This window comes from Rhinolophus sinicus, linkage group LG16, assembly GCF_036562045.2.
Source record: "Rhinolophus sinicus isolate RSC01 linkage group LG16, ASM3656204v1, whole genome shotgun sequence".
Classification (NCBI taxonomy): domain Eukaryota; kingdom Metazoa; phylum Chordata; class Mammalia; order Chiroptera; family Rhinolophidae; genus Rhinolophus; species Rhinolophus sinicus.
The window spans coordinates 20,258,167-20,269,179 of NC_133765.1; the positions used below are offsets into that span (position 1 = coordinate 20,258,167).

Consider the following 11,013-nt stretch of genomic DNA (forward strand, 5'->3'; position numbering starts at 1 on the left):
AACAGGGCTTTGCCCAGCACTCATCTCCCTGCAGTCAATCTCTGGTCCTTTGCTGCTCTGTTCCTGGGCTTATACTCCCTCCAGTGGCAACTCCGACCTTTACTGCTCCTCCACCCACACCCACTCCCACTCCAGCAACAGCAGAAGGCCCCGGGCTGGGCTGGGCTGGGCTACACCCTCCCACATTGTCTCTTCCAGGATAACCAAGGGTTACCCCACGGGAGGTAATCACAGGGTAACTCTTCTTACTCACCAAATTCACAGGGCGCTCCAGCTCCCGCTGATGGAAGGCTAGGATGTGGATATTTGTGGGGAAGCAGAAATGTGTTCTAGGTTGGGGACAGGTGTGAGTAAGGATCTGTGTCTGGTGGGTGCAGTGAGGACCCCCTGCCTGGGTGAGTGGGGTGGCGGGCAGGGAGTAATTAGTAGGATTAGGTATAGGCAGAAGTGAAGCCAACAGCCTGGCTAATTACAGGGTGTGTCCTTGCAACCTTGTCATTGGGGCTGACAGATGGGCTGAGACATTCACCGAATCGGAAAACCAAGGGGTCTCAAGAATGATTTCATACCTACAAAGGAATGTTAGTAACCTACAAGAATAAAGATACCACAATTTATCCCTTCCAGTGATGGAGAGTTGGGCTGTTTTCAATTTTTTACTATTTAAATAGGGCTGTTCAACACATGCCCGGGAAATGGTTCTCAGCCAGGTCTGCACATTAGAGTTACTTGGTGTGCACATTTTTAACCATTATCAGCAACAAATTCTCACCTCCAGAAACAACAATTCAGTTGATTTAGAATAGGGGATGCACATCAGTATTTTATAGACGATCCTTAGATGATTCTAATATTATCTGTATCAAGAACCACTGTTCTAGAGTATAGACCCAGGAGTGGAATGCCTGAGAACGTGCATATGGTTTTATTTGATATAAAATAGTTTCCAACGTGGCTGTGCTGTACCAGTACAACCAGGCTGGTCAGCCATTAGCGGTGTGTAGATTCCATTGTGCCACACCCCTACCAACACTCGGTATTATCAGACGCTTACATTTTTACCGGTTGATCTCTCAAATGATTTTAATTTGTATTTCACTGGTTAATGATGAGATTGAGCATCTTTTCATATTTATTGACCATTCTTGTTTCCTCTTTGGCCAAATGCCTATTTGCATCTTGTAGCCCATATTTAGGTATTTGTATATTCTGCAGATGAATCATTTAGTTACATATACCTTCTCCCAGTTTGTAGCTTTCCCTGCCACTTTCCTCTAATGTTTTCATTAACAATCGTTTCATTGTGGATGAATTTTTTTCAATCTTTTCTTTTACAATCTGCTTTTACACATTAAGAAATCTCTCTCGATCTTGAAATAATCAAGATATTGTTTCTTTCTAAGAATGTTTAAGGTATGACTTTTCATATTTAGGAATTTAATCCACAGGGAATTGATAGTTTGTGTATGATGTCCAATTTTGTTTCTTTTCCCTATTGCTAACTCATTTTCTTAGCACAGTTTATCAAACAGTCCATCATACTTCCTCCTCCCCTCCCCCAACTGTATTGTTTCCTCGGGCATAGCCATGTTTATGTGTGTGGGTCTGTTTCTGGCTTCTCTGTTTGATGTCCCATTTGTCTGTCTCTGGGCTGATATCAGGCTGTCTTATTTTTTCCATCTTTTTCTTCTGGAGCATCTTGATAATTCAGTGTTGGTGGTTATACGGGTGTTCACTGTAAAAGTCTTTCCATTTTTCTGTATGTTTGATATTTTTCATAATAAAATATTAGGGAAATGAGTGTCATGACTCATCTGGCCTTTTATCACAGTGTAATTTTTAAAAGGCTTTCAGACTGAGCCGGCTCCCAGTAGCTGCAACCCTTGGAGAAAGGATGAGTTTGAGGACAGTTCGTGGAACTTGGACTTTCCGGCAGGCATCAGAGATTACTTGTTGGGGACTCGGCAGGGCTGGTCTCATATTGTGCCCACTTCACATCACAGAGAATTGACTTCCCTGAGGACCCGGCCTCTCCACCCCACTGCGGAGTTGTGTCTGGCCTGCTCCATTGAACCAAGCATCCCCAGACCCTCTCTGTCACTCCAGGACCCTTGCCTCAATCTCCCCCAGCTGACTCCCACACCAATCTCTGGTTCTCTGCCTCCTGGAGTTTGGTCCAGGGGAGAAATTGAGGCCCAAGGAAGAGAGGGGTGCAATCTGACCCAGGCCACACCGTGGGACCATCAGGCCACTCCAGCCTCCAGGCCCCCAGATATCCCTCGTTCCTACCCTTCTGTGTCCCTCATCGTGTCTCCGCCTCCCCAAGTCGTCCTTTCCAACAATGTCTCTCTCTCTCTCTCTGCCCCAGTCTCCGCTTCTGACAACCCAGCAAGCTGTGAGCACCTTCTCTCTGACTTCCCGCCTCTACACGGTGATGTATCTAGGTTCCGCTCTAGCCTCCCCGGCCGTCGGCGCCAGAGCTCTCCATGGCCACCAGGGGGCGCGCGCGGCCTGGCCTGGGCGCCCGAGCCGCGGAGAGCCCACCCCCCTCGCGGCTCCCCGCCCCGTCCGGCCACAGCCCCGCCCTCTCCCGGCGCCCCGCCCCGTCCGGCCGCGGCCTCCCTCGCTCCGCTACTCCGGCGCCCGCGACCCCCGGTGTTCCTGTCTCATCTGTTTGCTGGGTCCGACCATGGGCCCCACCGCTCGCCCCGCGCTGAGGTCGCCGCCGTCGCCGCCGCCTCCTCCGCCGCCATCGCCGCTGTTGCTGCTGCTGCCCCTGCTGCCGCTTTGGCTGGGCCTGGCGGGACCCGGGGCCGCTGCCGACGGCAGCGAGCCCGTGGCAGTGGCAGGGGCGGGGCGGGGCGGGGCCCGTGCGGTGCGGGTGGACGTGAGGCTACCGCGGCAGGACGCTCTGGTCCTGGAGGGCGTCAGGATTGGCCCTGAGGCCGCCCCGGCGCCGCGGCTGGGCGGCCGCCTGCTGCTGGTGAGCGCTGCGGAGCCATCTGTTTCTGGCCCTGGCCCCAGTGTAGACCCCGCACCCGGATCCGGCCTTCACCTGGACCACCCCCTGGCAGTCCAGCATCTCCTCCCAGGCCCCCAGCATTCCGGTTTCCAGAACCTGAGGCCCAGATGCCCTCTGCTCCAATTTCGTTCCTAAGCTCTGGCCTTGCACCCCCTGTGTGCCTGATCGCCTCCTCCCCTAACTCTGCCTATGGCCCCTCGCCCCACAGATGGATCTCGTGGATGCTGAGCAGGAGGTGCCCACGGAAGGCTGGATTGCAGTGGCGTATGTGGGCAGGGAGCAGTTCCACCAGGAGAGCCAGGGCAATGGGCCGCAGGCTTATCCCAAGGCCCTGATCCAGCAGGTGCAGGGGGTGTATGTGGGGAAGGGGCTGGAGGAGGGGTTTTCAAGGCATTTTCTAGAGCCAGACTATTAGGGGGGGACCTTAAGGAGCTTCCAGAAAATTCCTGGGCCTGGGTGGGGTTTAATGGTGGTGTGGAAGCAGAGATGGGGGAGGCCTGTGAGGGTCAGTGAGAATATCCAGTGGGGAGTTCCTGCTGGGGGTCAGTGGGCAGGCCTGCCCTGCTAGGACCAGGGAAAGCAGAGCATTGTTTGAGTCCCACAAGCATCTCAGGGGAAGGCAGGAGGAATAAGGGTTTCTGTCCTTGACCTCAAGGAGCCTATAGCCAGTCTGTCCAGAGGAAACGCTCACTGCAGTGCCAGGAGCTAAGAACAACTCTGGCAACAGGTGTGTGAGCAGGGCCTGGGTAGGATGTGGGCTAGCTTCTCCCTCTGTCCTGCAGATGCGGAGGGCGCTCTTCCTGGGAGCCTCTGCCCTGCTCCTCCTCATCTTGAACCACAACGTGGTCCGAGAGGTAAACTTGTTCAGGTTTTGGGGGCACACAGACTGGGTAATGGGGGAACAAAGCCAGCTGACCCTCTCTTTCCCTACAGCTAGACATATCCCAGCTTCTGCTCAGGCCGGTGATCGTCCTCCATTATTCTTCAAATGTCACCAAGCTATTGGAGGCACTGCTACAGTGAGTTGGAGTTTGGGCTCCACAGGGCTGGGCCTGGGACCCTGGGTGCTGTGGGTCCTTGACTCTGCCATGGGTTCAGGACCAGGTCTCGGGACCAGAACCTTTCCTCTTAGCCTTAAGGCTGTAGTCTCCTGGTCTGAAAAACGGGTGAGGAAACTGGAAGGATGTGCCAGGGCCTGGAGTAAGGACGTGGCTCTGTAGGCAGAGGGGATTGGTGCCAGCAATGAGGAAGCCAGATTCCTGATTGACAGGCTCTTCCCTGAGCTTTTGGGCCTCCCTGGCCTGGCTGGTATGAGAACTGGAAAAACCAACAGCCGGGAAAGGCCTGAGGGCCAAAGCAGAAGGGCTGCAGGGTGATAGTTGGGGGTATCCTCTTCCCACAAGGCTGGGGTGGAGGGGTGTGGACCTCCCCTCCCAAGAGCCCTTCTGCCTGGCTCCTTGGTTCCTTTCTCTCCCAGGAGGACCCAGGCCACAGCTGAGATCACCAGCGGAGAGTCCCTGTCAGCCAACATCGAGTGGAAGCTGACCCTGTGGACCACCTGTGGCCTCTCCAAGGATGGCTACGGAGGATGGCAGGACCTGGTGTGCCTGGGAGGCAGTCGGGCCCAGGAGCAGGTGGGTGCCCTGGGAGAGGAGGCTCAGGTGGGACCACACACATGCCTTGTCTCAAATCCTGTGGCCTCTCCCCACCTGGGTGGCAAGGACCACCACTTCCATCTCTCAGGGCTATTGTGAGTGTTCAGTGACTTGGGTCAATACACAATGAGTGTTAGCTGCTGTTATCATGTCATTGTCTTGCTCAAAAGCTTTCTTTGGCTCCCCATTGCCTGCAGAGTAAAATTCAGACTCCTTAACCCGGCTTTCACAGCTTTCCTGATCACTCACTTACCCCACTTGTCCTGTTTTTTTCCTAGTCTTCTTATACTCTGCCATCCTGTGCCATTTACTGGCCTTCACACATGCCCTGGTCTCCTGCCATTAAGCCTTAGCCATGCTTGGCTGCAGGTATGGACACCACTTTCTCTGTCTCTGTATGTTCCAGTCCAGCCAGCGCCCTCACAGCTCATCCTGCCTGCCTTCTTTGGAAAGCCTCCCTCATACCCTCAGCTCCCAGGCCTCCGTCTCTCAGGCCCTTCATGGGCCCTTAGGACAGCCCATCCTACTATGTAAGTGTTGGAGAGCATGACTTTGTCTCTGAAGGTCAGGGCTGTGTCTTACTTGTCTCTGGATTTCCCAGTGCTCAACATTGAGAGGGTTCAAAGGTGTCCTGTCTGCAAACATTTCTCAAAGTACCTACTCTGTGCAAGGCGGGCGTGCCCCAGTCTCCTGGTATGCAGCCTCCAGCACATGTCGGAGGACGTGGGCTGTGCGAGGCAGCTTCGTGCAGGCAGACTTGGGGTCAAAATCTGGCTCTGAAACCTTAGCTGAGTGATCTCAGGCCGGGTGCTTCACCTTTCTGGTCTTATAGTTCTCATTTGTGAACAGGGACAGCACATGGCCATAGGGATTGTGTATATAAGCTCATGGCGGGCACTGAGCAAATGGGCAGCTGCTACTACTCTGAATATCTTTATTGATGTAAGTGCTTGAATAAGCGGTCACCAAATAACTTTTGAGATCCTAGGACATTTGAGGCTATGGCTGGTACAAAAGGCTATGAGACCTGGACTCTGCCCTCGAAAGGTTCAAAGACAAGCAGGGAAGAGGAACTCTTGGCAGTTCAGCCTAGACAGCATGTGCTAAGTCCTATGAGCAACACAAGCCACAGTGCAGTGGAGGGAGCAGGCACTGAGGCTGGGGGATTGGAAGGGCTTTCTGGAAGAGAAGAGAGCCTCACTGTCTCTCCCCCTGGAGGGCAGCCCACACAGACCTGGGTGGGACAGGAATTTGGTGAGGGGGCTGTCAGATGAGAGGCTGGGAGCAGGTGCGGGCAGAAAGGCTTGAGCTAGGAGAGGAGCAGGCTGGGAGAGGGCCTGACAGGCTTTGAGGCGGGAATAACAGTCTGTAGGCCGGTCTGGCTGGTACAGAGGGCAAAGCTGAACAACCATACTGCTGGCCGGGGTGGGCCGTGCACGTGTTGGGTGGCCATCGTACCTGAAGTGTCTGAAGGATGGCCGAGGCCAGCACTCAGCCCTGACCCCAGGGCTCGGTCATCACCCCTCAGCCTCTGGTAATCCAGAGTAGCAGCACTGGTGTACCAGAAAGATCCAATGAACCACGGCCTTACTGTTCTGATGGACAAGTCCCAACCCTGCCTTCCCTCCTCACCTGGGGGTCCCCAAGATGCACTGAGCCTGGGAAGGCTGGGTCTCAGGCCTACAGGAGAGCTTCAGGCTGGCCACGCCCTCAGCCTACCCAGTGGTCACTGGTCCCTCCAGCGCACAGAACTCCAGGTTCTGCCCTGCAGAGCTTACGCTGTAAAGGCCACTCTGAGTCCAGCCAGGTGTCAGCCAACTCAGCATGGCAGGGGTCACAAAGACAGGGCAACTCCAGCCCTGGGCTCACGGAGCCCCATCTGGAGAGGAGATAGGCCAGAGAGACACTGTCACTGCTGGGGTGAGCGCTGAGCTGGCGGTGGGCATGGCCCTCGGGGGCAGAGTAGAGTGAAGGCACCTGAGCTTAGGGGTGCGCAGAGCTTCCTGGAGCAGGTGCCACCATCCTACCAGGAATGAAGGGATGATGGGGACACAGAAAGCAGCGGAGGGAGGGTGGGAAGGAGTGGGGAGCTGGAACTCACAGACATCTCTCAGTAGTGGCCCCCAGAGTACCTCTGCCCTGAGCAGAAGCAGTATCATGACACTAGCAGCACCCAACTTTGTCCCGAGTGGCGGCCTCGGTTAACATCAAATAATTTCTCGGCCCCTCTCCCCTCACATGATGGCAGTTGAACTCAGCATTGGCAGGGGAAGAACATGATGACAAAAAGCTACTAGGAATGCAGAAAGCTTTGAAGTGGATGTGTTTATTAGTCATAAAACACCCACGGACCCTGTGAAACAGGCCTGTGTGGGTGAGGTGTGCCTATGCTGGAGCGGGCCGGGTTTTGCTTTCAGTGCCACGTCATTTCCTCAGCCAGCTGTTTAGTAGTCACAGCCTAGCTGCCACACTGCGTATGGTGGGAGTTAAGTCAGTGCAGCCCCTCAGGGGTCTCTCCAAGACTAAGTGAGGCACGTCAGACAGAGCTTCCTCCCTCTAATGGGACCAGCAAGGGCAGCAGCAAGGAAACGCAGGTTTAGAGTAGGTGTGAGGAGGGCTGAGCATGGGAGGCAAGGGCGGAGCATGTGCCCAGCACTCGGGGTCAGGGAGAGCTTCCAGAGCAAGGGGCATCCAAAGGCATGAGCCAAGGGAAGGGGCGAGGAAGAAGAGAGTTCCCAATAGGGGAACAGTGTGTGGGAAGGCACAGACGTGGGAGGGGGTAAGGAACAAGGGAGGCTGAGAGGAAGGCAGGCAGGCTGGAGTTTGGGTATTCTCCCGAAGGTGGGGGCAGGTGTGGGGGAGGAAGTGTCACAGGGAAGGATGTCAGGCAGGGGCGCTGCCTGATAAAGTCTGCGAGGTGAGATGCCGGGGGCTGTGGTGGGTGAGTTTAGAGCAGGGGCCCAAAAAACGGTAGAGGAGTGGGCTGGAGAGGAGGGACATGAGACCCCAGGAAAGCGAGGCAACAGGGTCTGGGCACTGGCGCCCTCAGCCTGGATGGAGGTGGGTGGGTGATGGGGACTGGGAAGCAGACCGGAAGTACAGGTTAGGGATGGGGTGGGAGGTGGCAGGGTCCTGGGCTGGGGAGTGTGTAAGGCTGCCAGATAGACACTTCCATGGGTGCCAAGACAACGGGTCGGTTGCCTAGGAGAGGCCTGGGCTGGGGACAGATGTGGGCTGCCTCACTGTGTAGGGTGGAGTGAAGACAGCTATGCAGCCCCTGGGACGGAGGCTTCAGAAGAGGAAGCTGGGAGCCTCGTGCCGATGGACCTGCCCTGCCTGGTCCTTAGAGTAGATTTACTGGGGGAGGAGAATGGGGTGGCCCAGCATCCCTGACGCCCTGCTCCCCTCCCCAGAAGCCCCTGCAGCAGCTGTGGAACGCCATCCTGCTGGTGGCCATGCTTCTGTGCACCGGCCTCATGGTCCAAGCCCAGCGGCAGGCATCAAGACAGAGCCAGCGGGAGCCAGGAGGCCAGGTGGGAGCCAGCCCGAGGGAGTCCGGTGCCGTCAGCCCTCAGGCCTGCCAAACTGTCCCTGTCCTCCCCCCACAGGTGGACCTGCTCAAGCGCCGTGTGGTGCGGAGACTGGCATCCCTTAAGACCCGGCGCTGCCGGCTGGGCAGAGCGGCACAGGGTCCCCCGGAGCCTGGTGCCGAGACCTGTGCTGTGTGTCTGGACTACTTCTGCAACAAGCAGGTGAGTGCCCTGGGCAGAGGCCAGGTATTGGCTGCCATGTGATGAACCACGCCCCCTCCTGAAAAAGCTCGGAACCACCCCCAACCAGCACTACAGAAAGCAGAATGGCGGGGCGTGGGGGCAGGTCACAGTGGTTTTAGTTTCCCAGCTCAGATGAGGACATGGGGCCAGGCACCCCCACCTGGAGGCCTGCCACTGTGGCCTGAGTCCTTCCTCCCTGCCCCGCAGTGGCTCCGGGTGCTGCCCTGTAAGCATGAGTTTCACCGAGACTGCGTGGACCCCTGGCTGATGCTCCAGCAAACCTGCCCGTTATGCAAATTCAATGTCCTAGGTGAGCACCAAGGGTGGGGGCCGTTGGCTGGCTCTACCTGGTCCCCACCTGATGCCTCCCTCCCTGTTCTTTTTCCTCCTCCCCGCAGGGAACCGCTACTCAGATGATTAGCTGCCCCATCTGGATCTCTGCACACGTGATGGGACCCCTCCCGCCTGCACCCTGGCCTTGGCCTGGGCTCTTGGAGGGACAGCGGATGGTCAGGAGAGAAAGCCCTGTGGGTGAGGAGTAAAGTGCCCCACCCACCACATCCACACTGGGAAGGAGGGGTGACAACTCCCCGGCTGAGGATGCAGGACCTGGACCTGCTGGGATGAGAGGAAGACAGGCCCCTTTGGGGCCCTTCTGTGCAATCGTGGGGTGTCTGTGTCTGCCCTCCTCGCAGGCAGCTCCCAGGACCTGGGGCAGGGGCCTGGGGAAAGAGGGTGTGCGGCAGTGCAGCTGTTCCCAGGTCTCTGTGAGCTCTCTGGCCTGCTTGTCAGGACATTCCAGGAGCTGAGGCTGCAGTGGCCAGATTTTGTGCTTATTTATTAGGGGGGTGGGTCAGGTGAGGAACTGTTTGGCCTCGGGGCACCTTGGCCTGACCATCTTTCAGGACATGTCTTGGTCGGGCAGTGATGTTAAACCCAGAGGCCTGCTGCCCTCGGTGTTTGGGCACTGGGAGCCACGGGTCCCACTGTCTGTCTAGCTGGGCTCCCTTCCTGGGCCTGGCTGGGACCAGAGGCCTTAGAAACCATCCAGTCCTGTGCTTGGTGGGGCTCTGGATCGCTGACCAGGATACTTGAAGCCACAGGATAAATGTTATGCATCTTCCAGGGACAATTTTTTTTTTTTTAAAGATTTGGGGCAGAGGAGGTTTAATATTAAAATAAACATGGATATATTTTAACATAAGTAAAATTTGTGTGGATGTTTTAAGATTCCAAAGACAAGTCACCTTGGTCTCTACTGTCTGTGGGAAGTGGATTCTACAACGGCCCTCAAGATTTCCCCCAGACCCCATGAACGTGCCTTGTATAATACTGGAATTGTGACTCTAATGGATTTGACTCCCGTGATTACGTTATGTTATATAACACAGTGGACCTTGAAAGGGAAAGTATTCAAGTGGACCTAACCAAACCACATGAGAAATTCTGAGGATGGAGGACTTGAGGATGGAGGTGGCAAGGAAGGTGGACAGTCTGAGAGCTAAGAGTGACCCCTGGCTGACAGCGGCCAGCGAGGAAACAGACAACCTACAGCACCAAGAATCAGAATTCTGCCAACAACCAGAATGAGCCTGGGTTCTTCCACAGAGCCATCAGAACGGAAGGCAACCTGGCAGATACTATGATGTCAGCTTTCTAAGACTCTGAGCAGGGAGTCCAGCCACACAGGGCCTGGACTTCTGACCTAACTGTGAGATAATAAAAGGATGCAGAGAGGAGCTGAGCGGTGACAGGTCCTTCCCCTGCTTTTGGGCCCTGGCCTCTTGCCTCAGGGAGCCCCCAGCCTCAGGCTGCCTCTCACCTGTGAGGGGCAGGGCCAGAGCATCGCAGCCTTCCTCAGGAACCCCTGGCTCCACAGGAGCGAGAGTTGGGCCGATGCTGGCCGTGCCGGTTCAGCTGCACACCTGGCCCCTCCTGACCTTTCTCTCTAAACTGGGGCACTCTACCTGGCCTCCTCACCAGGGGAAAATGTCATAGGAAGCTGGGAGCGCCCACCCTGAGAAGTCCTCAACAAGGTCTTAGGGCTGTCCCTCACAGGCAAGGTGACTCAGGGCAGGCTGGAACCTTCCTGAGGAAACGACTGCTATGGGTCTGGTGTGGCAGGTGGCATCAGGGCCTGGGCCCCAAGGAACAGGCCTGGGAAAGCCAAGGCTAGCTAGGGTGTCCCGCCCTCTGGTTGGGTGAGGCCTTGCCCTGCCTTCAGTGGTCTCCTGGAGATCCAACCTCCTGGAGTTAGAGAAATCCTTCATGACTCACATTTTCTGAAGGTGAAGAGTTCCTCAGTGAAAGGAAAGCTGACTTCCTTGGGTCCTTAATGTCCCCATCCCCAGGTTCAGAGCCAGGGTGGGAGGCCCCAGCTTTGGACCTGGGGCTGGGGACGGTACTGCTGCCCTCTGCCTGTCTCCAGGAGCCCAGAGCCAGGACCTGTCTCTGACTCCTTTCTTGCCTTAGATACCCTCACGGGGCCTACCTTGAGCTGCCCTCATTCTGCTGCACACCCCCTACACCGACCCTACCCTTTGTTGGTGGGGTGTCGGAGTCC

General features: G+C 56.1%; 1 protein-coding gene across 4 annotated transcripts; it reads left to right on the forward strand.

The window, feature by feature from the left end:
• Positions 1-2,575: 2,575 nt before the first annotated feature.
• On the forward strand, positions 2,576-10,194 carry RNF215 (ring finger protein 215). 4 transcript variants are annotated; one of them, XM_019743071.2, is made up of 9 exons: positions 2,588-2,983; positions 3,231-3,365; positions 3,805-3,876; positions 3,956-4,041; positions 4,500-4,656; positions 8,091-8,210; positions 8,286-8,429; positions 8,658-8,760; positions 8,849-10,194. In XM_019743071.2, exons 1-9 carry the CDS (start codon positions 2,690-2,692, stop codon positions 8,869-8,871), a joined length of 1,134 nt encoding a protein of 377 aa, XP_019598630.2. In that variant the 5' UTR covers positions 2,588-2,689; the 3' UTR covers positions 8,872-10,194. The 4 variants fall into 4 exon arrangements, with proteins under 4 accessions (XP_074177657.1, XP_019598630.2, XP_074177656.1 ...); XM_074321555.1 differs by having other exon boundaries at positions 8,091-8,429; positions 8,849-9,011; XM_019743070.2 differs by having other exon boundaries at positions 8,658-9,011.
• The last annotated feature ends 819 nt before the right edge of the window (positions 10,195-11,013 follow it).

Coding starts and splice junctions, on each gene's coding strand:
- RNF215 (XM_074321556.1), top strand. CDS start 2,690: ATGGGCCCCACCGCTCGCCCCGCGCTGAGGTCGCCGCCGTCGCCGCCG. Junction 2,984..3,230: donor TGGGCGGCCGCCTGCTGCTG/GTGAGCGCTGCG, acceptor CTCGCCCCACAG/ATGGATCTCGTGGATGCTGA. Junction 4,042..4,499: donor CTATTGGAGGCACTGCTACA/GTGAGTTGGAGT, acceptor TTTCTCTCCCAG/GAGGACCCAGGCCACAGCTG.